A 27,268-nucleotide genomic window follows, 5' to 3' on the forward strand; every position below is an offset into this window, starting at 1 on the left:
CGGAGGTTTCAGTTTGATGTGGTAGCCATACCTTTTGTGGTTCTTATCACCCTTATAGGCAGTTGATTGACTTGTTGCAGGCTCTCAACAGGTGTCTGTTGAGCTTACAGGCATTTGATAAGGAAATTCTGGCCAATACCTGACTTTGAAGAGATCTGCCTTGCTGGTAGCCATCTCTGGACTTGTTAATGTAGCTTCGAAGTGGATGAAGAACTGATTCACTTACTCTTGCAGAAGAATTTACTTTTCGGGTGCTGATAATGTTGTTGAGACCAAGAGGTAATCCCAAATTTAGATACAAGGAGAACGTCTTCCAGCCCAGATAGGTTGCAGTCCTATAGTAGTTGGTAACTTAAGGAGGGTCCCTCAAGCATTGAAGACTCTTTGTGCATGCAAGTACCTTGGCTATACTCTAGTACTGAGGCAGTAACATAGCTTGATAACCCCTTTTTGGAGGTATATTGAAAGAGTTTCTTAGACAAGGTGGCGAATGTTATTCTAGTCATGTTCATCTGCACTGTAGTCCGTGTTGAAGGTCTCCATTGGGGAACCATAACCCAAGCCAGCTTTTTCATCTTCACTGATAAGTGGTTCAGGCCACCATGAGTCAAAGCCAGGAGACTCGGCAGCAAAGATGGAATACACTGGATCATAGTAAGCAGTTGCCCTAGCAGAAGTGGAGCCATCATTGTTTGGAGAGGCAGGCTTACTCATTGAAGCAGCACCATTAAGTGATGTTGATTGATGTCGGGCAGCGTCTGGCTGAGGCATTGCCAAGTTACTCAGCCGGTGTTTGGGGCTTAAAGGAAAGTGGAGTGGTTCCTCAGAGTCTTTCAGGTCCCAGTTTCTTGACTTGCCATTAACAAGTCTCTCTACTTCAGGATTAATATGTGCATAGGTCAGTTTTTGTTGATTCAGGACTGATTCTGACTGCTCTACAGCTGGAGGTTTGTTGTAATTTGTGGATATAGGGTCAGTTGGTTGGCTATTTGGAGCCTGCCCATAATTTTCAAAATCTAGAGAGGTTAGCACTTCATCCTCCAAGTCAGATGTATATTGATATCCATACCCTGTAAAGTTAACAGTTAAGGTAAAGCAGCAATATATTTTGGAGGGCCGATATGGTAATGAAGAAGAAAGTTATTAACTTTATTAGCTAGTAAACCAACACTGCTGTCAAAAAGCAAGAACCAAGTCGAAGAAAGCCTATGAGAAGAGAGGCCAGTAAAGACAAATGTATGACTAAAATCTGTAGTAAAAATTAAAAAAAAGCTGTTAAAATGCTCAAAAAAAAAGCATAGCATGAATAAAACAAAGCACAAAATGAGTCCAAGAGCCATGGTGGTTAACTGAGAAGCAGCCTATACTCTCCGGAAGACCAGAGGGACTAACCGTACTGGAAAGTAACCTCTGTGTCTCCATTATATCAGCAGGCCAGGTATTGCTTAACGAAGATCACTGACAACATCTGCTCACAGATCATCTAGTGGCTTACTCGTTGGTAATGCAATTGACCACCCATTGTTTCAATATGAAAACCACCCTTGTAAACAGGTTCAGGCTGCTTATACTGACATTTTTTAATGATTTTGCTTATTTGAGGAGCAGTGGATTTTACTTAGCATTTTACACAGACTAGAGTATAAATGCTTCTGGAGTCATGGGGCCCCATATTCTCTGAAAACAAAACCTTGTTGATATTATCTTTGTTAGTGTAACATTTCTCACTAGTCATCTGATACTATGGCAGCTAAAGGGGAGAGTGGCAATGGAAAGGGCCAAGAATGTGCAACACAAATAGAGCGGAAAAATGATAATGAGGCTTACTGATGCCACCAGTAAGGTTTTACACAAAATGGAAACTTAAAATATAATGCAAATGAATTATGTAATATTGGCTAGAGAAAATTACGTTTGAAAATTATTTGCAATATGCGGCATCAAAGATGTATTTATACACTGCTGAAAAAGATTTTTTATTCTATGCACTACCAATAACCAAGGGTGTGACAAAAAAAAAAATTGGGACAGCTGACCTATAATGAATTAGTTTCTCACTTGCATCTGACTTAAAATTACTTATGGTGTCTTTGCACCACAGTTACAGCGTTGAATCCTCTGATGCTAGTTAGTGTCACTCTGTAAGGTCATGTTACAGAGTGATACTGCAGTGAGAAGATCTGCGGCTTTAATTAAGTCTCTGCCCAACCAACGTCCAACCCACATCCACATGGAGGCCTATGCCTTTTATATACTGTAACCAACCAGTTTAACTCCAGATTTATAAAGTCACAGGTCTTCTTTAGGGTAATAGTGGATGGGAATAAGACTGGATATGTTGTGCATGTCTGTGTGCTTTTACATTGCACTGAAATGAATTAAAATCCATGTGTCTTTTTTCTCAGTGACATTATGATCCCAGTTTCCTGTTTGAAATTGAGTGTATACATACATATGCGTGCGGGGTCTGAACTGTCCATTTGCAGAATTGTTTGTCAGTGGAGTGACCATAAATGCGCTGACAGATGCATGTTCTCTGATGTGGACAGCTCTTGTTCTTAGAATGTGCAGTGCATTGCTTTTTAAAGAACCATGTCATTGGATAGTCCCCAGATGTGTTGATGTACAGACCTTTCTCTTTTCTTCATGGGATGGATGTAGAATGTAATTGTTGATAACACTACGGAAACCTGGGTCACTAGATTTTTATTTAATGGAACTGTAAAACACAGTACAGGGAGATTGTAGCACAAATATTTATCTCCCTGTGTCTCTAAATCAAGGCGTAAATTTCGTTCCGTCAGTGCAAAAGTAGCTGTTGTTTATGTGTAAATCCCAAGAACTGAACAGCTACAAAAAAGCTTTTCTGAGGTAAGAATGTAAAGTCAGATACGTGTGCCTCTGCAACTCCAACAGTGATTGTGACATGCCTGTATCTATGCCGCTTAAGGTGGCAAATGTTGCATGTGTGAGGTAAATCTCACCAGCTTTAATTTATGGTTTAGTTTATGGTTTCTTAGGTGTGGCTAGAGTAGGGGCGGCCTAGAGCTTCTTGCTCTGCAGTGACAAAAATTCAGGACTCGTGTTAGATAAGTAGTGGAATGAATCACTTAATAACTAATATCATATGATCGGAAGCCTCTTATTCACTGCTGTTTTTTTTTTTTATAAATATGGCTGTGACCCCCTTTATTTTCAGTAACCATAGGAACTCTGCAAGATGTGACTCACTTCAGTATAGTGATATTCATCAATCCCACCTTACAACTCACTGTATCATCACAGTGGTTGATGTATATAATGCACATTTTAGAGAAGTGCTCGGTTCTCTGGTTGGCTGTGACGTGGTCTGTTGTGGGGAGTCCGCAGCAGTGATGCATCCTGTCATATGGACATGCTGAGTTGTACCCCGCTTATATACACATTACCATGATAAGCTCAACTTCAACGTCACTGTCCCTCCCTTGTCTCTTTCTTTCTCTGCAGCTTGTATTTTTTATTTTTACTTATTTTTTTGTGACTCATACATTTATTGTAACAGCAAAAAAAAAACACATCCAGCAAATACTGCATACGTGTAATGTTCAGTGTTGTCTAAGGGCTTTATTTTTGGGCAGATGCGCAAAAAAGGAATAAAATGCTGAGCAGAGTTGCAGTGAATTAGCAGTTATTTGAAGATAAAATAATTATAGTAATAATCAACTATTTTATAATAAATTACTTATTTAAGTCATTTCAGTATTGTTGCTTTTTTGGATTTATCTGCTTTCTGTTATTGTACATTTAGAAAATATGACACATTAACAAAGGGTTAATCATATCAATCAGATCTTAATCAGTTAAATTCAGTTGTGTCTTGTTGATTTCTACAGGAATACTATCACTGCCCAGCTGTCACAGTGCTGCCTGCTCTGTTAACATTTCTCCAAACATCATATCATCTCAGTTAAACCAGTGATGTGAGCGTGTCTCCATGTTGGAACACTCGCCACCAGGCTGGAGGCTCTGCTCTCCCCCTTGCCTCCCCCTCCGCCCCAGCCTTTGAAGTTGAGTGTCTGTGAAAATGACTGTGCCATCTGTAAAGCTGAGAACCCATGCCTGAGAGCAGTCTGGACAAATGAAAGGCGAAAGATGGAGGAAGAGGCAGTTGGAAGTGGGAAGACAATGTAACAATTTAGAAAGGGTGGGAAGAAGGCAAAGGTGAACACATAAGTATGAGACTAAATAAAAACAGGAGGATTTACAATTGCATGGGTGGAAGTGTGAGGCAGAGAGAGATGATGAAGTCAAGAGGCCTCTTACACATTCTGGCGTCTTGCTGCAGAGTTTTGGCAAAGATAACGCAAATAGTGTGACTACTCAGAGCAGATGAAAGAGAGCAGAGTGAAAACAGTGGCGATATTACGTGTAGGTGATGAGTAGTGATGTCTCAGATTGACCAGGTGCGGATGTTATTTTAAACTCGCAATAACAAAAATTTTTTGTCCACTTGGGGGCAGTGCAAAGAAGTTGTGAACACAGTATTGACATACTGGGCCCTATTTTTCTGTCAGCGCAAAACCAGCATAGCTTCAAACTCAGGCTTAATGAATGGTCTTACACTTTCTCTATAGTGTCTTTTTATGCACGCTGTGAAATCAAAGCACTTTAAATTGTATTTAAAGTGAACAATCACCTACAGCCATTTGCCCATACCCACACACTTTGGGGTTCAGTGTCTTTGGTTAGGGGACAACCCGCTCTACCTCCTGAGCCACAGCCGCCTTGTCCAAATGTGCTAATCTCAGTTTTGTCTGATGTTGTGCCTGGCTGCGCCCATTATGCAACACGTGTCATCAAAATTGCAAAAGAAAGAATTGTTGGACACCTCCATATGTGCTTTCATCTGAAGTTTAGACTTTGCATTTGCCTCTGCTCAGGAAAATAGAGCCCATTTTCATTTAATCTTTTAGGTTGATATGGCTGTTTATCAAGCAACTGGTTATTTACACATCCCAAGTTACAGGGAAATGTGATCATTCATTGAAGTCATGTTTCTGATCTCTACCAACTCCTGATGAAAATATCTGGCTCTTCAGCTGTTAAATGCTCTGGTACTTTCACCAGCTAGTCACTAATTGTGTCTCCTGTTGTTTGGTGCTGAGGAGGTAGTGTACAGTTGGCTTTTAGAGCTTTGTCTGCTGAAAACCACTGCCTAGTGTGGCCATAAAGGACTCAATGAAAATGCACCTAAACAGTAAAGTTGTGCACCGGAAAATCAAAACATAAGCTGTAACTTGGTATAATGTTTTATAAAGCTGAGAAGGGCCACAGATTCTGCTGGTAATTCTCTGTAGGTTCATTATTATGAACAAGCTGTTTTGCATTGTTTTCACGCTGTCATTTGATTCGTAGTTATAGAAATATTGATTATACAGTAGCTGCTTTAAAGTCACAGAGAAATGTGAGCTGTGTCGCCTTTATCCTCTCTAATGTGATGTATTTCCCATTGAAACAGATAAAGTCAGCAGGGTTTATTTAGTGGAGCGATTTAAATTAGAACAGTCCGATTTGATTGGATCCCTCAAAGTGGGATGTTGTGTGCTTATGAAATACCCAGGACACATGCACCCAAACATACCTCATCTGTGGTGTTGGATCAGCAGGCGAAGGAGGGAGAAATGAACAAATTAGAGTACAACCGCACGCTTGTGGAATGTAAACAAAGGTTTGGCCAATGGCGTCCAGTCAGTCACCTCCTGCTATAACACTCCCCTGTTAGATATGACCCACAAGCTAATGGTCAGCTGTGGTTTTCTACTGTATGATTGGTACTGGCAAACTGCTTGGTTGGATGTTTATGTACAGTACAGTATGCTCTAAGTTTAACACGAGTGATCAGAAATATGTTGTACAGGAAATGATCTGATATAAAGACAACATTGTTAACATATATTTGGCTAAAGTTGTAGTGATGAGTGAGTTAATTGATTGAAAGACAATTTATCAAGAGCTATTATGATGATCGATTAATTAATTTTAGCCATGCCAAAAATTTGATGGTTCCATCTTGTCAAATGTGAGAATTTGCTGTTTTAGTTGATCTTATGGTTTAAGAAATTAAATATTTGGGGATTTTTGGAATGTTGGTTTGGTTGGTGCTGCCATTGATATTTTATTAATTTAGTGACTTCATTTAATATGATTTCATATGACTGTGAAAAGTAGCATTAGTTGCTTCCCTTTATTTGGCATAATCCAAGAGATAGCAGAACAAATACACAGGAATACAGAAGTAGGACATTAAAAAGTTTTTACTTTACAGCATCTTTAATATCCTGATCGTAACATTAGCAGTAGTGTAGTGAAGAAACATTCTCCACTTATGCTCAGGGACATTTCAGGGCAGATGTTTGCAGGACAGTCTGCTCACCATGCTATAATACTGTGTATATCTCCATGTTGTTTGTATAGTCAGCTCGTTGCTTCCATGCTGACATCTCCATAACTGGAACCAGCCCAGTTTGTTGTGTTTGAAAGATATTTACTTACCAAATACAGCCAATTTGCCTACTCTCAGTGACTGTTTACTTCACATCAAGTGATAATGATGAGATCTTTGTCGTGTGCATAGATGAAGGCGTGGGGTGTAGGCTGCTCCACCGCTCTCTGGGACATTTGTTACCCCTGTGGGCGACATCATGTACAGTATGTGTCAGTTAGCATGATGAGGGCTGACACATGCCTCCAATGAGATCGTCACTGAGCCCTAATGGCAGTGTAGGTGTGGAGCCAATCACTTCCTCCGCTCAGAATGGAGCGTTGGACCTCATTAACCAATCAAGAAACAGAAGTGTGGGGGTGCTGGAACATGAGAGCAAGAGCTGCGCAGCTCCTGATGAGGGGCCCCAAACAATAAACATCTTACACAAGGGCAGGCTGAGATGCGGTGCAGCTCCTCTGAAGTGACGCTGCTGAGATCTGAAGGGTTCCACGCTGCTTTGTGTGTGAAGATGGCTTCAATAAGCTAATTAATTACATTTTGCTTTGGTTGCTTTACAAATGTCTTGTTATATGTTTTTGAAAAATCTTCTCCTCAGCATTCCGTGGGTGTTTTTCTGTTGTACTTTACTCAGCTACATTTGTGGGAAATAACAAAGAGTTAGAGAATCTATTAATTTTAAAGCGTGGGTAGTTCAGGTTTTTATTAAATCTTAATTAAGATTATTATCACTACTGAGAAACTGATCAGTGGAAGGGAAGGAACACAATTGTATGTTCAAAAAGAAAATGAGATTTTACAGCCTAATGACAGCACCTAGAAGAACAGCAAAGTCAAACGTTACATCATCATATTCTCAACAAATAAATCATGCATGCACTGCATTCTGAATGCTATGCAGCACAATAAGAATCTGATGAAACTATATATTTTTCAGCCAACTCAACTGACATCAAAATCTTGCAGAAGTCCTTTCATTTTCACTTCACAGTCAGTTACCGATATCTCTTGAAAGATGTCTCTGCTCCACATTCAGAATGCCCCTTTTTACTATTGAGTGTTGGATCTCTCTAATGCCCCCACCCTCCTTTACTCTTCTTCTCTCTGTCTCCCTTCCCTTTCTCTCCACTCTTCACTAAACACTACCGTTGCAACAAAATGGGCTATTTCCATTTTGTTATCATGGTAACGGCTCCTCTGGGCAGTTTTGATGTGTGATTTACGTTATCCGATTGCATCCACTCTTGGTGATTACAATCCTTTAGTCTTGTTCTTGTTCAGTACATTAGGCCCCTGAGTATTACATATTCATATTATACAGTACATTCACACTTTACTATTTCACTGAATTTTCATTCAGGTATCGTTAAAGCCCTTTTCTGTCATCTACAGCTAAACAAACCACAATTTCTAGGCTTAACAGTATAGAATAAAATCCTGAGTCTACTTGTGTAAAGCCCACCAAAGTCACACACTTTGAGAAATACTGGTCCTCATTTGTCTTTCTCTACGTTGGTGGCTTGTCATAATGGGTTGTGGAACCTTAGCAGCTTGTGCCCAGAAGGCTTTTTGATCTGTGTGCCAGTTAGCACCCCTAAAGTCAGAGTGACACAAGACCTCCTCATGTCTCAACGTAAAGGGATTGCCGCAGTCTGGGTGCTTAACAAAGAGCCTTCATTTAAAACTCCTTGCTGTGAAGAGGGGATGATGAGGACGAGAGAGGAACAGGCAACAGAAGGGATGGATGACGGTGCTGTGAAGAACAAGGGGGCAATAGATCCATTACAGAAATACCCAGTGTTAAAACATGGACAGTAGCTTGTACTGTATTGTACCATACAGTAACACAAACTAATGGCCCCCAAAAGGCTGTAAATGAGACCGATGTACACAAATATATTCCATTTGCTATGACTGCATCGTAAAAATGCAGCCTGTGTTTTGCCAGTTGGACTCTGGTAATAGCAGTAGGAAATGTTTGGTTTGCGGATGTTGTACTGGAACAAAAGTCACTTATTAATAATAGAAAAATATATACAGTATTAGACACAAACATTTTAAACAATATCCATCCATCCGTTATCTACACCGCTTCTTCCTGAATAGGGTCACGGGCCGCTGGAGCCAATCCCAGCTGACATTGGGCGAGAGGCGGGGTCTGGACAGATCGCCAGTCTATCACAGAGCTGACGTGTAGACTAACAACCACACACACTCATACATTATGTATATCCTGTTTGCGTTATTATTGCCTCTTAAAATGCACCGTGTTTTAGCACAGACATGCATATACCCCTTAAATGTTCCATGCACCAAACCTGTTACAAAATCATTTAAGTTATCTCTTCCCTCATCGTCACTAGCTACTGTAAGCTGTTGCCAGACATCAGCATGGTGTGCCAAAGTTACCATGGTAACAATGCTTGGCCTTGGTCTGCCAGTGATGTGCCAGATCTCTGCCAGCTAGTATACCCCAGGGGAGCACTTCCCTTTTAAAAATCAGCGACACAAAACAAACTCCAGTTTTCCAAATAATCCTTAAATGAGGATTCAACACTTCCATATGTACAAGTCAGACTGGCCTGAATAGCTGTACCAGTACATTTCTTACCCTCGTCAGGGTGGAACATTTGTGATCTAATGAAGTGATGAAATTCTGAACCAACAGCACTTGGTGATTGCAACCACCAGCACTAAAACATTTTCAATTCACGACAGACTTTGCCCCCATCCTCAGTGCAGCAGTGACCACCGCAAGTGCAATATTTTCATTTTAACTAACGATCTTAGCAGATCATGTCACAATGTTTTGCTTGCATAACACAGTGTCATCTGGTGACATTAAAAGGGGGTCTTTTTGTTGGCTTTGTGGCATTACTCAGCTGAGAGTGGGTAGTTAATTGTCAGGGAGCTGGCTGTGTGTTTTTGCTGAAACGCATTGGAGCGTAATACAGTAAGATGACACATGCTGTTCACCAATAGTCTCTTTTTTAACAAACAAAGGCAAAAGAGCAGTTGGGGAAGGCTCCGAGGGGAGAAATCTTAGAGAGGGAACGGCGATACTGGAACTCTGATGTGGCTGTATACAACAGAGGGTGACAGGAGCAGTCACAGCATCGTGATTTAATCTGTGCGGTTTCCAAAAATGGCACCAAGACGAAAGATAGGAGAGATTCCTGATACGATGCAGTAAACTGTGGGCTGTGGGCTCTGAGTGTTGCCACAGATATGCTGTTGGAGCATCTGTTACAAAATGACCTTTTCTTCACAGTATGGTGTCAGTATGTTTTTGTATTTTTTTTTCTTTTGCATACTGCCGATTGGTTAATTAATGCTTATGCCTAATTATGTCTTGGATTATTTGACCTATACTGAAGCAGTGTGAGCTCATAGTGGAATCTATGCAAAGAGAAACCGGCGTAGCCTTTGCTTTGTCTCAGCAGGGCTTTATGGGGTGAAAGATGTTTAACCTTCATCCATAATAGATGGTGCACCAGTGATTTCTATTAGAGAGGGACTGCCAGCACATAACAGAGGACCTATACTCCAGCATAAGACATTCAGCCCCATCATTGGTCTATACCACTTATCTACCTAAGCATTTGTTGCCATGACAACATATATTTAGTGTCACTTAGTCTCAAACTCAAGGTGAATGGATCAATAAAATAAGTATGTGTTTTTGTGTGGCCTGAATGAGCATCGCAAGGCGCTATATTCTGGAAGGAGCAGCTCTCCCCTAGGGAACTGAGAGTAGGGGTGCTCACCCCTGTGTGTCTCACCTCTCCAGCTGCGTTTAGTAATGATTACACCCGTGGCTGTTTTGGGAATGTTTTGAGACAGACATATCAATCTTGACCCACATAAAGTGAGCACAAGGGGCAGATTTTGAGCTTGCTGGGTTTGTATCTGTGTGATACTGAAGGGTTTTCAGGTAAGCAAAAAAATAACATGGGGATCTAGTTATTATTTAGTACTCCATAAGGATCTCATATGTACGTTCATCTTTTTATAAGATCTTATGATAATCTGTAAATCAGAAACCATCATCATACCATCATGCATCATCTGGGCTGGCTTTGGTTCAGTGGGTAGAGCAGTCATCTCCCAAACGGAGGGTCTGAGGTTCGAATCTCTGTTTCTGCAGGCCAAATGTCAAAGTGTCCTTGGACAAGACACTGAATCCCTAAGTTGCCCTCGTTGAGTTGGCGCCGCAGATGGCTGCAGTTGCCCCCGTTGAGTTGGCGCCGCAGATGGCTGCCTTGGTTCTGTACTGGAAACAAATTCCTTGTGTGTCACATACTTGGTCAAATAAAGGTGATTATCCTTATTATTCATTATGATTAAGCAGGAGCTCATTTGTTCCATTTTCGGTATGAAGTGGTTGGCAAGCCAGAACACATGATGGATTCTGATGGGCAAAGCTCTGCAATAATCAATAGTGATCAACAAGTTTTCTAAATGAATCATGGAGCAGTTGTTTTGCTCTTTGCATTATCTGGCGAATTGCCTTTTAGGACAGCAGCGATTAATTATTTTTGTTACTGATCAGTTTTTCATTTTTAGTCATTACATGTCAGAAAATAAAACATGTTTCATCCAGTTCACAGTTCAGAGGAGGGAGGGGAGGGTGAGGCAGAGACAGAAGGTTAGCCTGTTTTCTGAAGAGTGTTTCTTCTTCCTGCTCCTGTGGCGCTGTGAGTTTGTGTGTGTTTATTCTCATGTGGCCAACAGTGTGAGGACCGGTTTCAGTTTTATGCCATGTCAATGAGGACATTTTGGCATCTCCTCACTTTCAGAGGCAAAGGGCTGTTTGAGGGTTAAGGCTTGGTTTTAGGGTTTAGATTCAGTGTAGATTAGGGTAATCGTTAGGCATTTAGTTGTGATTGCTAATACTAGGGTAACAAGCTAGATAATGCATCATGCCCGTGACTGTCCTCATAAAATAACTGTACAAATGTATGTGTGTGTATGTATGCATGTGCTTACAGTTTGAGGGTCACCCAGTAAGAGATTGCATCGCTTAGTCATCCTCACACCTCGCTCCCTTTTTACCTGCCTGTCCATCTGTCGACACATTTATCACCAGAAACAGATTCCCTGCTGTAAACAAATATGCAAATTTTCACCCATAGGTAAAGTTACAAACAGAGTACAACCCTTAAATCTGAAAAGGTTGGGATGACATGTAAAATCAAAATGAAAACTGAAAATAGTGATGTGTAAATCATCTGTGTCCTGTATTACATTGAAAACAATACAGCAGCACATTATTTGATGTGATACCTTATCAATTTAATAAACACTCAATTCAATTTGAAAATATGCAACGCATTTTAAAAAAGTGCATTTTAGGGCTAGTAATTAATTATTTAACGGTAGCTTAACCACAGCAAAGCACATGAATTCCATTAAATCAGGGGCTGTGGAGACAGCAGTTACTACTCGCTTGTTAAGCTTGGCTAGTTTCCTTTTAGCAAGTTCAGTGTTTCTGGCATCGCATTTTTCTCTATTATGAAGTTGGATTTTTTTTTTTTCTTTATCATATAAGCTCAGTTACTAAGACATTAGTGTATCAAGTTCCAGAAAACAGGACGAAATGTGTAAATTGGCTTTAGCTAATGGAGTTACTGCAGTCTGGCTTTTACTTCTGCCTTGTTTATTCTTACCTTCACCAAGGAGGTTATATTTTTACTGGTGTTTGCCGTTATGTTCACAGTAAACCTCAAAAGGTAATGATTGAATTTTGATGAAATGTTTTGCAGAGGCAGGGTACTGCCCACTTAAAAATCCATTAGAATTTGGTGGTGATCTGTATCATCTCTTCACCAGTGTGAGATAAGGCCAGTTTCAGTCATTTTGCTTCTAATTTATACACGGTGCCTAGAATTCTTGGATTAAAATTGCAAGATACCATCCACATAAGATCTATCATCTGTAAGTAAATCCCACCATATACTGTAGGAATATATGTATCTGCTGTTGTTATGGAAAATTGCAAGCTGATGATGTATGTGATTATAAGTAAGACTCTGGTCTTGCCTAGAAACATTAAGATTTACATTATTGAATTGAATTAAAGAGAATCTCTCTCTCTCACTCTCACACACACACACACAGACAGTTATCTTTGATATCAGATACCAATATTCTTGAGAGGATATTCAATATGAACACATCAGCACACATACAAACCCCTTTATTTATTCGCTGTTTCTCTTACATACACTCATGCACATTCACTCCATCTGCAGTGTACTCACCTCACTTCTTGGGGAGGAGAGGAGGGAGGACAAGAGATGGAGGCTGTCATCTTAGTCTGAGTTGGGAACACTGTAACTCCACTTTTTTAAACTCCATATTATCTTACACTACAAAACGAACACAATAGGGAATGAAAGCCAAAAGACTAAAATACAGTGCGAAAGATATCAATTATGCATATGGTTTTATAACTAAATGAATTAAACCTTTATGAGTACTGTTATCTTCACTGTATAAGGAGAATGTGTGGTTGAGGGGGCTGCATTGTTTCTTGCCAACTGTTGTTAAATCCAGAATTGTGGCACTAGTATAGATTCTGAGGATCTTAACGAGTTCACGAGAAATGAAAAATGGCCCAAAAAAGTTGGCTAATCCATGAATTAAAGCACAGAAATAGCTAAAGATTTAATAAGCTAACACTCACTTTTAATATGTCCAAACACTATACCATATTTTTATTACTCTATATTCACTAATAGGAAATATAAACGTGATGACTTTGCAGAACGGTAAAGGGACTACCCAACAAACCTCCTAGCTAGTTCAGTAGTGGCATTATGGCCTGACTCCTAAAGGGGTGAAGCTCAGTTTACTGCTATAGATTGTGCTGAGCTTTGTTGCTATATTGTTGATAATAATCAGATAAACTTATGCGAGTTTAACCTAATTTTACCTATCAGTACACTGCGCCTGTATTATTCCTCTGTGTGCAAAGTATGAAATACTACACAGATTTTCTGGAGGAAAACGGGTTTTATTTTAAGCCATCCACCCAGGCAACGACAGCTGTACCAATAAATGTGGTTTTGTCATACATTTCTAATCAACACACAGTAGATTAGAAAACCAAGGACAGAACATTTTGAAGTCTCAAAAATGAAGCATAACTTGATGCATCTGTCATGCAAAATGGAGCTCTTCCTTGATGAAAGGCATGGTTGCCTTGTAGAATTAGTGCAAGGAAATGTTTAACAATAAGATGCTGTTAAAATAAAATGCTAGAAAAACTGAGCCAAAAGATTAAAAGATATTTCTCATTCAAGTGATGATAATTTCTCAGAGCCTAAGTTACCATACATAAATAGTTTGTTTTGTCCAACCAAACAGACCACAGGTCTCAAAGGAGGCTAGAAAACCTAGCAAATATTCACACTGGAGCAGATGGAGGCTTAGAAATGTATCGATTAATCAACTAATGGTTTCAGCTCTGGTCAAATACTTTGAGTTGTATAAATTAATATATTTACTAAGTCAGTTAAAGGTACAGGCCATCCTGCTTGACTCAAGACAAAATTTAGAAAAAAACTGATGTGGGGTACATGTAAGCAATGTCTACATGCAGAGCACACAGCGAAAACTGAAGGTCACCCAAATCAAATCTTCTTTTATTTCATATACTTCTGGCACATAACGGCAACATATGATGATGTCTAAACATGTGGTCTTGCAGATACACAGTATGTGCATGTGTTTTGTGTGAATATTAACAGTTTCTGCTGTAGCTGTTGCTGATACAGAAGGACTAACTCTCTGCAGAACAGGAATAGTAAGCCATACATCAACCACACCGCACATGGCAACACCTACTCACATACTGTACACCTGCAAACACATCTATATACTGAACGGTTGCTATGTCTTTCACACAAATAATGTTTCTCCACCTACAGTAGCAGATATGACAAAGGCACATTATGATTGCAACCAACTTGTGCTGTGATGCGCACTGAATGCCAGACAGACACGATAACCTTGAGAAGTCAGTTCAGACTGTGTCAACAGACTCTGGGCCCGCCGGCTGCATGGACAGCGCAGATCCCACTGGAACACTGTGCCAGTTTGAAGCTGCTTAGTGAAAAATTAGACCCCCATATAAGAGCAGCTCTTCATGTGGAGGCAGAGAGAGCTGTTAAGAAATACTGTACAGTGGCAGAGAGAGGTGGGTGTAATTGTACCTGAAAATGAGGTTAACCACATATGAAATCAATGTGCCAGCAAAATCGGCCCACTTTAGGGAGCAGTTGAACCTAAGAGAAGTATGCAAGGCTTAAAACCACTTGTCCTACAAACCCGAGAGGGTTTTATTGTCTCCTCTTTGGTCTCAGTTCATGCATTGTTTAGATAATGCACATAGAGTTTTTTGCTGAGGCACTGAATACTCATTTGCAACACACATTTGTGATTCCGGGCCATGTATGAAGTTCTTGTAGACTGCTGTGTTGTCCTAAAATGAAATCGGAGCCACTAAGACAAAAATCCCTTAATGTTTTAACTAAAATTTGTAAAACACTGATTTTATGACCAAATACCTTTAAACCTAATGAGTCTCAGCTTTATTTTGTCCTAATTCGCAGCTGTTATAATGCTAACATGGTGAATATTATACCTGATAAACATCAGCATTGTCATTCTGAGAATGTTAGCATGCTGATGTTAGCATTTAGCTCAGCACCATTGTGTACAGCGTGAACTAAAAACTGAACAGCACAGTTGTTGACAGCACTTAGAAGTTTAATACAGTGGATTGTTCCTTTAAACCATCCAAAAATAAAAAGGCAGACTTTATGAGCTTATAATAAATGTGGCCGCTCACGGCACATCTTGCTCATGTTTTCAGAGGAGAGGGTGGCTTTTAGTTTAAATGGCAACCTCATTCATTTCCAGTTTCATTGACCACTGACTGTGGTCCTGTCTGCTCAGTAAAAGGTCACGAGTGATTCAGTGTACGAGAGAGCAGGAGTCATGACCAGATATGTGTACAGGTTGCTCTCTATGTTTTTTCTTGGCATTCTCACTTTATCTACTTTATGAATCACTCGTGTAGACTAAGGGCTTTGTGGATGTGTACGTGTCCTTGGTTGTGCATGGAAATGCAAACAAAAATGTGTCAAAGTGACTTGTCTGGCAAACCTGGTTGACACCGCTGTCTTTGAAGCCAGCACACAAGCAGGGCTGAAAAAACCAGAGCATTGTTGTTAAAAATGAACAGAAAAAAGTTGAAAATAAAAGTGCTTACAGAATAAAAAAGAAGAAGAAACCATGGGGTAGTGTGGCAGGTAGCAGTGCTAATTGAAACCATCTTGCAGAAAGTGCAGAATGCCATTTCGCCTCAGCCGCTGCCTTTCAGTTTGTCTCCCGTATTCAGCTCCACACAGTACGAGCCATGCGCTTGACAGGCTGACTAATTGCTCTGCATAGGCTCGGATGCAGATGTGTGGATTAACTGGGCCAATTAGTCGAGCACTGTGACACCTAGTGATGAGAAGAGTCGTGCTCCTTCCTCAGCCGAGTACCATTAATCAGCAATAAAGTGGCTGAAGCAACAAAACAGTTTACCGCCTGCTTCACAGTTTACAATGGCCAGGTTTTCAGGCTCAAGACTCTTGACCTCAATACAGCATGATTGTGTTGCTCTGGGGCTCTGCAGTTTTTGTACTTCAAAAATACACTTCTGGGTGGCTTAAGAGGGACAGAGAATGAGAGGTTGTGCCTGTGTGTGTGTGTTTTCAGGTCTCTGCATCTCTGAGGAGTCTGTGTCTGCATGTGTAAGCGTCTGCTCAGTCTTCTCCCAGAATCACATGGATATCTGGGAAAGGGGTTGTGGATGATATACAGTGTGCACATATATAAATGTGTGCATATACTTTATGTGCATATATATATTTGGCTATGACAAGGAGCAGACCTCATGGTGACAATTGTCTAGTCTGCTCTCGTCTGGTTGGCAGCTGTGCAGTAAACTGGCCCCAGCTGACCCAGGATCAACTCATCAGCTCAGCAAAATGAAAAGATGGCAACTTTGTGCCCATACCATGCATACTGACTCACAACTGGCTAACACATACTCAGCCGCAAAAAAAGCTTTATCTTTCTTGCCACCTCAGTTAATTAGCTATTTTATGTTTTTCCTTAATTTCCCTCCCGTCCATGTCCATCGTTTCCTTTATATTATTTATTTTGCCTGTTTTTCTCCTCAGTGTGTTAGTGTTAACTGCTGTCTTAACCTGTTTTATACTGTACTATAGACTCAGACAACAGAAAATGAGTAGTTTCTTAGATGGCTCTTATCTTTAACTGTAAGCTATGATACCTGTGTGTATACTGTATCAGCTATTATGCTGTCAAATTAATATGTTAGTGTTGTTAGTCACGATTTACTACCTGGTGTTTCATGCTCACAAAAGGCTGTGATGATTCATCTTAATTTAGGCGTCGTGTTTGTTCATCTGACTCCAGGTACTGTAGATGTGTCTCTTATCACAGAGGTAGAAACATGATTCATACATAAATTTGCTATTATTCATGCAGCTCAATGGAGACACAGCTGGAAACAGTTGTCAGGTGTAGCCGTTGTTAACGCTGATGTCTTGTGCCATTTTGTACTTGCCAAGCATGTCTGAATGAGGTATCATGTTTGGGCATCTGACATGTATACCAGATCTGATGTGATATTCTTTGATCAGCAGAGGATCTTGCTACCATCTGCAATATTCATGTTGCAGTATAGATGCGTAGATACATAGAGAGATAGCAAAACCCCTGAGTGTATTAGAAAAAGGTGTATTTTATTGCAAATAAATGAAATGTTTCATTTGTAAGAGAATATCTTCTATCGAGTGTTATGTATTGTCACTTTACTGTTACAGAGAAATACTCTTGAATAGAATCATGTTTTGAGGAGCTTGCTGTCAGATCCGTTATATCAAAGATTCATGAAAAGACCACTTCAGATTGTGCAAAGAAAGGCCGCCGGAACGTGGAGATGTAAGAAAGTCACGAAGGATTGTAGAAGAGGTAAAAAGCATCTCTGCTCGTTTGCTTTGATGTGAGCAGAGAACGACACAGTACAAGGCAAAGACAAAGGTCAAGAGAAAACATCAAATCTGGCACTTCTGAGTTGCAAGTGTACTGGCCTGCTTAGCTCCCACCTTGTATCAGCTGGATTTCAGCAGCTATAGCCTTTCGGCAGTGTGTCTGCCTGTATCTTCTGAGAACCTGTGGCCAGTGCTGGTGGGTTACAGATTACAGATGTCCAGTTACCCTGTAAAAAATGAACAATTTTTTTATTACTTCAATGTTATGTGTCTTATTGCTTTTAATTACTTGTTGATTACTTTTCTAAAAAATGTTTTAAACTGGACAATAAAGCTGAAAAGTCCTAACATAAATTTAAACCAGACTGTGTAAATACTTGACACATATTGTTGTGAAAGTTTATTAAAGATTCTTCAACATAACATCAGTTACATAATATATTACATGTAGCCTACTAAACAGGCAAAACCCTTTTTTGATTTCAGAAGGAAAATGCAGTGAAAAGCGTTCTTGTCCGATAACATGACCACTCACCTTGGCGTTTTCGGCTGGTCATAGCCAGGCACAGCAGACTTAAGGTATGTTCACATTACAGTATGTATGTGGTGCAGTGCACAGGTCCTGTGCTGATGTCCACGGAGCAGGGGTGCACGGAAAGTTCAAACTTGTTGAACTTTGACCCTGGTTGTGCTGACCTCTGTGCGCGTAGCCAATCACTGTTTCGTCCTTGCTTCGCCTATACCCATAGAAACCCAGATTATAGTATGTAACCAATGTTTAATATTAATATGTCAAGATCAGGTAAAGACAGACAACCTATACGACAGCAGACAAGTACCGCTACTGTTTAAAAAAAAAAAACTGTCTGATCCTCTAAAGCATAACATTGGTGATCTACTGCCAGCAACAGTAGCATTGTAGCTGCCCCATTTTGTACAGCACCTGCAAGAATTTCTATGCGTTTTGGTGCCGACCAGTGCGGAACACACAGCGCACGACCCTTGTTATTCCACTGTAATGGGAACATACCTTTTAGGTTGCTTAGAGCAACCGTTCTCAATCAGTGGGCCCCAGAGCAACATCTGGTGGGCCGTGAAGTAGTACTGCAAAGGGTTAAATTAAAATTGTTATTTAAAATTATGTATTTATTTATTTATGTTATATTTATTTTGTAAATTACAGTACAAAGCTAAGTATGTATCCTCTTCAGGATCAGCGGTAGAGATAATGGATGGATGGAAAACTAGGTATTTACTAAATGTGCTCAAGAATTCACATAAATTAAAACATCAAGTTAAAATGCATTCATTTCAATGACCAGTTACATTTGAATATCATGACACCGACTCATCACTCGTTTGTCATCAGGAAGTGACAAACATGTTGTACCGCTGTTAGCTAGCTAGCCAGCCAGCGTTTCCTCAGGTGCAGTGACAATGATCAGTTTTTGAAATGAAAAAGTAATGTGGTAGACAACCCTGTGCCAATAAAAGCTTCAAAGCATGTGGTGAGGAAATATGACCCTGAATACATGAAATACATACCCTGGGGGTATTTGACAAGGTTGTCCTTAAGTTGGCCTTAAGCTACAAAAGGTTGAGACCCCCTGGCTTGATAGATGGACAAGAGAACCGATCAGAAGCCACGTTCAGAATTTAACACACACTGCCAGATGAATGCAGCTTATCTAGATGTAGAGACAGCACCTACCCATGATGGCGTTGTTTGTTTCAGCGGCTTTGCTAACTCACGTTGTCTGGAAATACAGTTTGCCAAACGAAAGTATTCTGCAAGGTAAAAAGATGCAAAGCAGCAGAATAAATGTTGAGCTTTTTACTGAAAAGAATACATTCAGGTGGCCAGTAATGGAGAACTGAGCTCACTTGTTTGTATTTGATATAGTCTATATTTTTATGCAACATCTAAAAATGTGTTTACTTACTGAGTAGTGTGAACAGTGTGCCTTGGACTCCACTGCATTTTAATTTTGTATTAATTAAAGTACATTTCATATTCATTATGCTTCATTTGTTTTCTTGCTTGCTTGTTTGTTTTTGCCACAGATGTAGTTTTAGATTTTCTTTTTGTTTTGTCTTTTGCTATTTGAGAGGGAAAGTGAGCGATGAGTGACAGGAAAGATGAAAAACAAGACCTGAGAGAGAATTTATGGAAGGTGACTTAAAAAAAAAAATTGAGGCACATTATTTGTGTTTCGAAATGTCCTAAGACAAATTTTGCCTTGACTTCACCAATCTCACAGAAATTAGAGGGCATTCAGTGCTGCAGGAGTGGGAGATGCTCTGATGATGATATGTGGTACTAGCCTGTCCCCAGGCATCACACTGTGACCTTTGCGTTTTGCCTGGCCGCCTGCTTTGTGTGTATGTGCTCTGTGTGTGTGTAGAGAGTGCACAAAGAAGCCAGAGTCATGGTAAAGAAAGTTCTTACCTTAGGTGGCTGATTGTGTGCATATGCAGGTGCTTTGTGAGTGTGTTTGTACGTGTACTTGCTCACATCTCCCAGTCTAATTTGGTCATGTCTGTGTGCAGCATTGTCACCCTCAGAGCCTCAGTTAACCAGACTCATTACATTACTACCACTGACACCTGATACATGGTCACGGGGACCAGGTGATGCCTCATCAACAGGACGTGTGTTTATATGTGCGTCTAATCTTGTGTCTGGGTGAATAACTGGTGGGAGACGAGAACCAGTCATACATAGTGTGTGCACTTGCCGGTGTGTGTCTTGACTGACAGAGATAAAGCCTAAGTAGTGAATGAATGTGTTTTTATGCGTATGTGAAATGTTTCCATTTCTGTGCATATGACTGTGTGTAAATAAATGATGGAGAATGTGTGCAATCAGAAGCAGAAACATATATTCACATGTACATACTGAAACCTGTCTATTTGTCTGTGTCTTCATCTGTGCTCAGACTCATCTTTAATTCATGAGGAAGACTCACTATTTCCCTGGTGTGACTCAGAGATGTCTGGCAGCCAAACACACCCACCTGTAGTTTGGAATAATTGATCCAGTGCCCCTGTGGCCATTTCTTAATATAAACAGTATTAGAACTGCAAAAAGCGTGTGCGCCAGTACGGGGCTGCATGTGCACATCTGTCTGTGTGCATCATACCTGGTAATGCATGAATTTATGTGTACAGTATAGATGATTGAATGTATAAAGTTAGTCAATGAAATAATGACTCATTTTATAACACCAAGAGTCTACAGCCACACTAGTGACCAGTGATGGGGAGCAGTGAACTACATTAATCAAGTAGTTTAACTACGTTTTGCTGTAGCTTGCTGCTATTCCAATTCATCTTCTGGAGAAATATCTGCATCCAACAGTTGTCAGGGTATAGAATATCAACCTCATAATGGTGTTAAAAAAAAGTTGGGGATCACCAAAGTTGCTAGCGTCCACCTTCTGGACATCATAAATGTTTGTACTGAATGTTGTCAGTTTAAACCAAAGTGGTAGAGTGACTGACATTGCCATCCATAGAGCCATGGCTGATCCTTATGCACACAGACATTTATTGCAGCTTGAACCACTTGGGAGAGATGTGGGGAAACATAAGGAGGTGTAGATGATAGTTTTAACTAATAGAATTTCATCCCCAAGTCTGGACAATGTATACCTGCAATGTGTACTACAGTGTTTCCAGGCCTTGGTTATTGTTGCATCTGTGTTAGTTCCCTCCCTCTGTAGGAAAAGGCTACAAAAATTTAACAGAGGCAAAGAATGTGTGAAAGTATAAGAATCTGCAGTGAAATCGTATAAAAAAATAAAATCATTAACATAAGTTAAAAGAAGAAACATGATATACTCTCTCTACTTACAGAGTTACTCATGCACTATAGCCATATGGTATGTGTCTTATAGGGGTGGGTAATATGAATAACATTTGGAACAATAACCAGAATGTTTGTTTTGGCTTATCCAGTGAATTAGATACTTGAAAAATCAAGGCACGCAATATTGCCAGTGATATTAAAGGGTCAGCTATTGAAAGTTAAAGCATGTGAAAGAATGTCTTGTGACAGACAGATTTCCCACTTTATCTGTTGTTCTACAATATGGTCCACTTTCCATTTGAACTAATGGAAATATTGTGGGTGCATTTATTTATCCCTCAAACATTATACTTAAAGAAATATAAGAGAAATACAGAAACAGGAAAAAATAGAGTAAGCTCTCATTCGTTGCATAAAAATATCTGCAGGTGTATTCTGCAGAGTGGTCACTGCTGGGCCTCTCTGACTGTCTCTACTGTCACAGTGCGGCACTCCAGCTGTGGTCACTAGCCATCGATCTCCACCAGTCTCAAGACACAGCTGGTTGTTATGGGTCATGTGACCTGGGGCTCCGAGAGTCTCAGATCTGTCACTCACTGCAGTGGTATGTTTGGTGATTGTGGGGACAGTTACATTTTAAAGCACATATTTCTGCAGCATAGAATAAATATAAGCAATGATGAACAGAGAGTTTTATGTGTTTTCCAGAACAGTTATTCATGTCTGGCTGATAAACAGACTGTTTACATTTTCTCGTTGACCTTCAAACTCTATCAAAATGTGACAAGAACTTGACACAGACCAGGAGTGTGTCTCTCCGCTGTCTGTAGGCTAAAGCGCTTTTAAGTGGCCCTTTGTTTGGTTCCCTCTATGGTTATCATTTAGCTTTTTCCACTTCTCCCATTCAGCATTTACACAGGCTTGTGGCAGGAATAGATTTTCATTCATCATTCACCATTCTCTCACATGCACGCTGGCCTCTGAGCACAGCCGCCTGTGTATTTATAGTGTGCATTGGCCAGGTGTAGAGCAGTGTAGAGGAAATGTCTTCCCTTGCTTCTCCACCACGGTGGGGTTCAGTACACACTGTTCCAACCCTGGCCAGAATTGGACCTAAAAATAACCAAAAGAGGAGAGTGCCCTCCTTCATCCTCTTTTTTTCCCCCCCCCTCTTCTCTGCTGTTATTTTTTTTATCTGAAATGACAATCTGCAGAAAGACTGGGTCATAAAAAGAGGGAAACAGACCATTTTACAGACAAGCAGCCTGGATTGGAGGAAGCTTGTGTGTTTATGTAATGGCAAGAAGAAAGGTGCAATGAATAATTTATGCACAATCTCCTGACAATTTGTGTTATCCTCCATCTTTTCCCTTCAGACAAAGCTGTCATGTAACTTCACCTCAACAATATTTTGGCACTAAAAGATGATACAAGATTGCAGTAGTTGTTTGAGCAGACATTTGAGACTGCCTTTGAAACATCAGTTTCTACAGTCTTAGGAACCCCAAACCCATATTCATCTGTCCTCTTGCACACCCTCCTCTTTTCCTCCTGTGGATCTCAGATCAAAGCCTCAGTTCTCTTTGTGTTTGAATGCACTCTGGAGACTCAGATCAATTGAACATGTCTGGATGGTACTGAGTTGGTCCGGTGCTACAGGTGTGCTGTCCTCTCTCCCTTATCTCCACTGCAAGCCTTTTCCTCTGGGCACCAGCACGGCATCACTGGCTTGACGACCACCATCACCAGATTAGCCAGGGCTAAATCCACATTTTAAAACACCAGCGATGAGGAGATGGGGATATGGATGGAGCGGCGTAGTAATGCCAACATAAATTATGTGTGAAAACATACCACTACCTGCCCACCTATAGAGACAGGCACTCAAATTATGCATACAAACATAGGGTATAATATGCATTACACCCTGTGCACACGCGCTCACAAAGAAGCGTTTGTGTTATGTAAGCTGTTTTGTAAAGCCAAAGCCCCTTATCTCTGTGCTTATGCAATTAGACTGGTAAAACAAAGCCCATAGTAATTCATCATAATATCCCTGACGAAACAGTATGTCACTGTGTCACCTCTGCTCTTGCTGCTTCACATAGCTCTTCCTGTGCGGGCTAAACCATCTGGTGACAACTACACTTCTTACTACTCAGATTCCCAACCTCCGGCTGAGTCATACAAAAGATAGTTGCATCACAAAAAACTCTAAATTAAGTCTCTTTGAGTGCGTTGCTTCCTCTTTTTTTCCTCTCTCATCATAGGAGTTTGTGAAGAAACTTATGTTTTTGTTGACTCAGCCCTTGTCATGCAGGTGTTGTGTAAGGTATGTGAGGTGTCTTCACAGCTTTCCTCCTGTTTGGTGGGATGCGTGTAACACCCTGTAAGCTCCCAGAGTGCCTCTGTCTTTCAGCCACTGCAACATATTGGCTCTTAATTTCTTAAGACAGTTTTTAGATTAATGTGTGCGTGTGCGTGTGCGTGTGTGTGTGTGTGTGTGTGTGTGTCTTAGTCTCTGTCCTGTTTAAGTCTGGGCAAGCTTGCCCGACACACACACACACACACACACACACAGTTAAAAGATCGATCGTGTGTGTGTGTGTGTGTGTGTGTGTGTCTTAGTCTCTGTCCTGTTTAAGTCTGGGCAAGCTTGCCTGACACACACACACACACACACACACACAGTTAAAAGCTAGCTTTATGCCTTCACAGCTTTGTGGCCCTTATTCACTTCTGAGCTGAAATCAGTGTCAAGTCAGTCTGCTAAGCTCCACACTGTAGCACAAATGGAAGCTCAAACTGGTCTGAGATCAGCAAGGACTAGATGTGTGGCCAAGGGTGTGAGGAGCGCTGAGAGATGCAGGGTGGGGAAAAACGTACAGACATCACTACATTTGTGATTGACATAAGTTGGCTGTGGAGAGGAAACCTGATGGTTGCACTGAGAATTAATCCTGCTCAGTAAAAGTGTCTTACAGAGCTGCAGCTCAAAAACACACTGCAGATTTAATTGAGTTTGGGGTGAGTCAGAGGTGGAAGGAAAGGGAAAAGTCCAAGGAAAAGTCAGGAGATCACCACAATCAGTAGGATTCATCCTCTGGGGACCGGGAATGTCTGTATATGTCGTGGTGATGCAAGTAATTGTTATAGATGCTGAGATATTTCAGCCTGGACCACAGTGGTGGACTGACCAACATGCTGCATTGCCATACAGTACCTAGAGCTGTGCCGCCACCACCATGGCTGAAAATTCTTTGCTGTCCTAGAAATTCCCATCATATGCATCTACACCTATGTATAGAATCCAGCTTGCTTCTATTTTTGCATACTGTACATTAGGAAAATGACAAATGGCACAGATGACAACTTCAGAGCACAAATAAATCAGCGTGGGCTGTTATTTTTGTGGAGCTTTCATCCCCCCTCTTTTTCCTCTTTTCCTCTTTATTACTCAAAGAGATGAATTCATACTGTACACTGCCACTAGCTTAGCACTGCACTTGCAGGAAGGGAATATCCATCTCTGATACACATAAACAGAGAGAAGAGCTGCACAAAGTATTGTGTTTGGATGTGTTATGGCTGATGACACCTGTGATTATGAAGACTTTATCTATCTACCAATATGTATCAGATTGACTGAGCATCCTGATACATTACAGCTATTTGCATGGACAGTCGAAACCCCTGCTGTTTCTTGGACTCCTCAATAAATTCATTTCTCTTGTTTAACCAGTGCCCTTCAGATTGTCTGGCAACTGCGACTTAGTTGGCAGAGTTACTGATAAAAACCACACAAATGTGATGGTGGGAGAGCACAGAAATGCACATGAAGAAGTAGGCAACTTGACAGTGAGCGGAGCAGACAGATTGTGTGAGAATGGGAAAAAAAATGAAAGAATGAGGAATTTCAAATAATAGCAGGGAAAATGCGGTTGGGTACACGGTGCGAGAGTCGGAGAGAGAGAGTCGGCTTGTGTTCTGTCACAGATGTCCACGATTTTGCTTCTCCCACCAGATCTGTGGCGGCATCCAATTGTAAATGCTGCCGTCGATGATGTGATAACAGCACCGGGTGTCATGTCATGAGGGGGTGATACTTTGGTGCTGTAGAGGGGTGATGATGATGCAGTCAGCATCAACCCAACTGATTGTAAAGAGCCGACAGCTGCAGAAGGCACATCACACAATGACATTTTTTGTGTGGGTGTGAGTGTGGGTGCACACACGTGAGCCTGATTGTGTGTTTTGAGGTTGCTTTATGATAAATAAGATGCTGATTCTTCATTTGTCAGAGAACATTCATTAGGCACGAGACAATAAATGTAAGGATGATGTCCTTGCGTTTCTTGTGTCTAATGCAGCTCCCGATGTTGTGTCGTAACCTGTTACTGTAAAACTCTCGTCTTCTCTCTCTCTCTCTTCCCTCAGTGTGCTGTTTTGTGGTTCACAAACGCTGCCACGAGTTTGTCACCTTCTCCTGTCCTGGAGCCGACAAGGGTCCTGACACAGATGTAAGTTAATACTTTATGCATGACTTCTCCATTCAAGACCAAATACCTGAGAGTATCCATCTGCACATAAAGACACACACGAGCAGTAATTCTGTGGTACACTATATATTACAACACAATGCATTATCTGTATGTGTGAGAGAAAAAATAAACCTGAAATAGGCTAAACATTTTTTTTTTTAAGTAGGAAACACCTTATTTCTGTCAGCCGAAACAGAGTATATATTTTTAGAGAAAGGAGGATTCACCCCTGAGTCGCAGGAGCCTCACTCTGGTGGTGCTGTTTTATCGGTGTTGGAGTTTGACCTCTGTGGTCCCTCTGGGAGCAGTATGTCTGTTTGGATGGCATGTGTTTTAGGGGCCTGCCGCTGACAATTTGACTATTTTTTGATCTGTGGTAGGTAAGAGGTGAAGGTTAAGCACAGCTGCACCATCCACTGATATCTGTAACAAGCTTCAGCAAGGAAGTCGAGCCCTCGTACTGTCCCGTACATTCTGCATCTCTACTCTACGACTACAAGCACAAAATGCCAGTTAGACACTGATGTTCTCATGCTCCACCAGCCTGAAAGACCTACTAATGAATGTTCCCCTGCTATGCCAATTAAGACACAGACACACACCCACACTGATATTCTTTCATGTTTACACAGATAAGAACATCAGAATCTCAGTTTTTAATGACTCAGATTTTTTTTTGCATACTTGATTAACTGCAGTGATGACACCATGTTTGTTCAGTACCTCCTCCCTGTGATTCCCAGGGTCTTCTCATTAAGTAACATCAGAAGTTATTATTAAAAAGGCAGAAAATCGATGCGATTTAGTGAAGCTGTTGTGGCACCCCAGGCAATCAGGAGAGCACTTTTGCATTGCACAGCCAAGCAGTTGCTCTGTGTTGGCTTCTCTTCGTCTTGCTGACTTTTCAAAGATCTATAGGGCATATTTTACTTGATTTTGAAGGCGGAGTTTCAAGATGGCGGCGTTGTATTGGGCCTGCCGCTGACAATTTGACTATTTTTTGATCTGTGGCGACTTATTTGCTTTGAGCTTCAGAGACCCCCACCCAGATGATCCTTGGTCATACTCGGAGGATTATTACCCCTTCTACATCGGCAGACTTTGCCTCTGCTTTCTTGGCAGCAGACCTACACTCCACTGAAACGCAGCATTCCTCGATACCTCCAGTGACTTTCCTCTCTGCGTTTGATGCCACCTGTGTCCGGATTATGGATTCTGTTGCTCCGCTGAGGAGGAAAAGAACTAGGAACCTCTTTGATCTTTGGCTGAATGACGTCACGTGGGCCTATCGGAGACGGTGCAGGCAGGCAGAGCGGAAATGGCGGGAGGATGGGCTGCAAGGCTCCTTAGGCATCCC

General features: G+C 41.0%; 1 protein-coding gene across 3 annotated transcripts in view; it reads left to right on the forward strand.

Moving 5' to 3' along the window:
• The window catches only part of prkcab (protein kinase C, alpha, b), a 93,454-nt gene that overhangs the window by 2,822 nt on the left and 63,364 nt on the right, over window positions 1–27,268 (forward strand). For all 3 annotated transcript variants that reach the window (XM_020619852.1, XM_020619849.1, XM_020619851.1), the window contains exon 3: window positions 25,808–25,890. Coding sequence is in view for 2 of the 3 variants with exons in the window: in XM_020619849.1 (XP_020475505.1) it covers window positions 25,808–25,890 (83 nt within the window). In the remaining variant the exon portion in view is untranslated. The remainder of the gene's footprint in view (window positions 1–25,807; window positions 25,891–27,268) is intronic.

This window comes from Monopterus albus, unplaced genomic scaffold (assembly GCF_001952655.1).
Source record: "Monopterus albus unplaced genomic scaffold, M_albus_1.0 scaffold227.1, whole genome shotgun sequence".
Taxonomy (NCBI): Eukaryota; Metazoa; Chordata; class Actinopteri; order Synbranchiformes; family Synbranchidae; genus Monopterus; species Monopterus albus.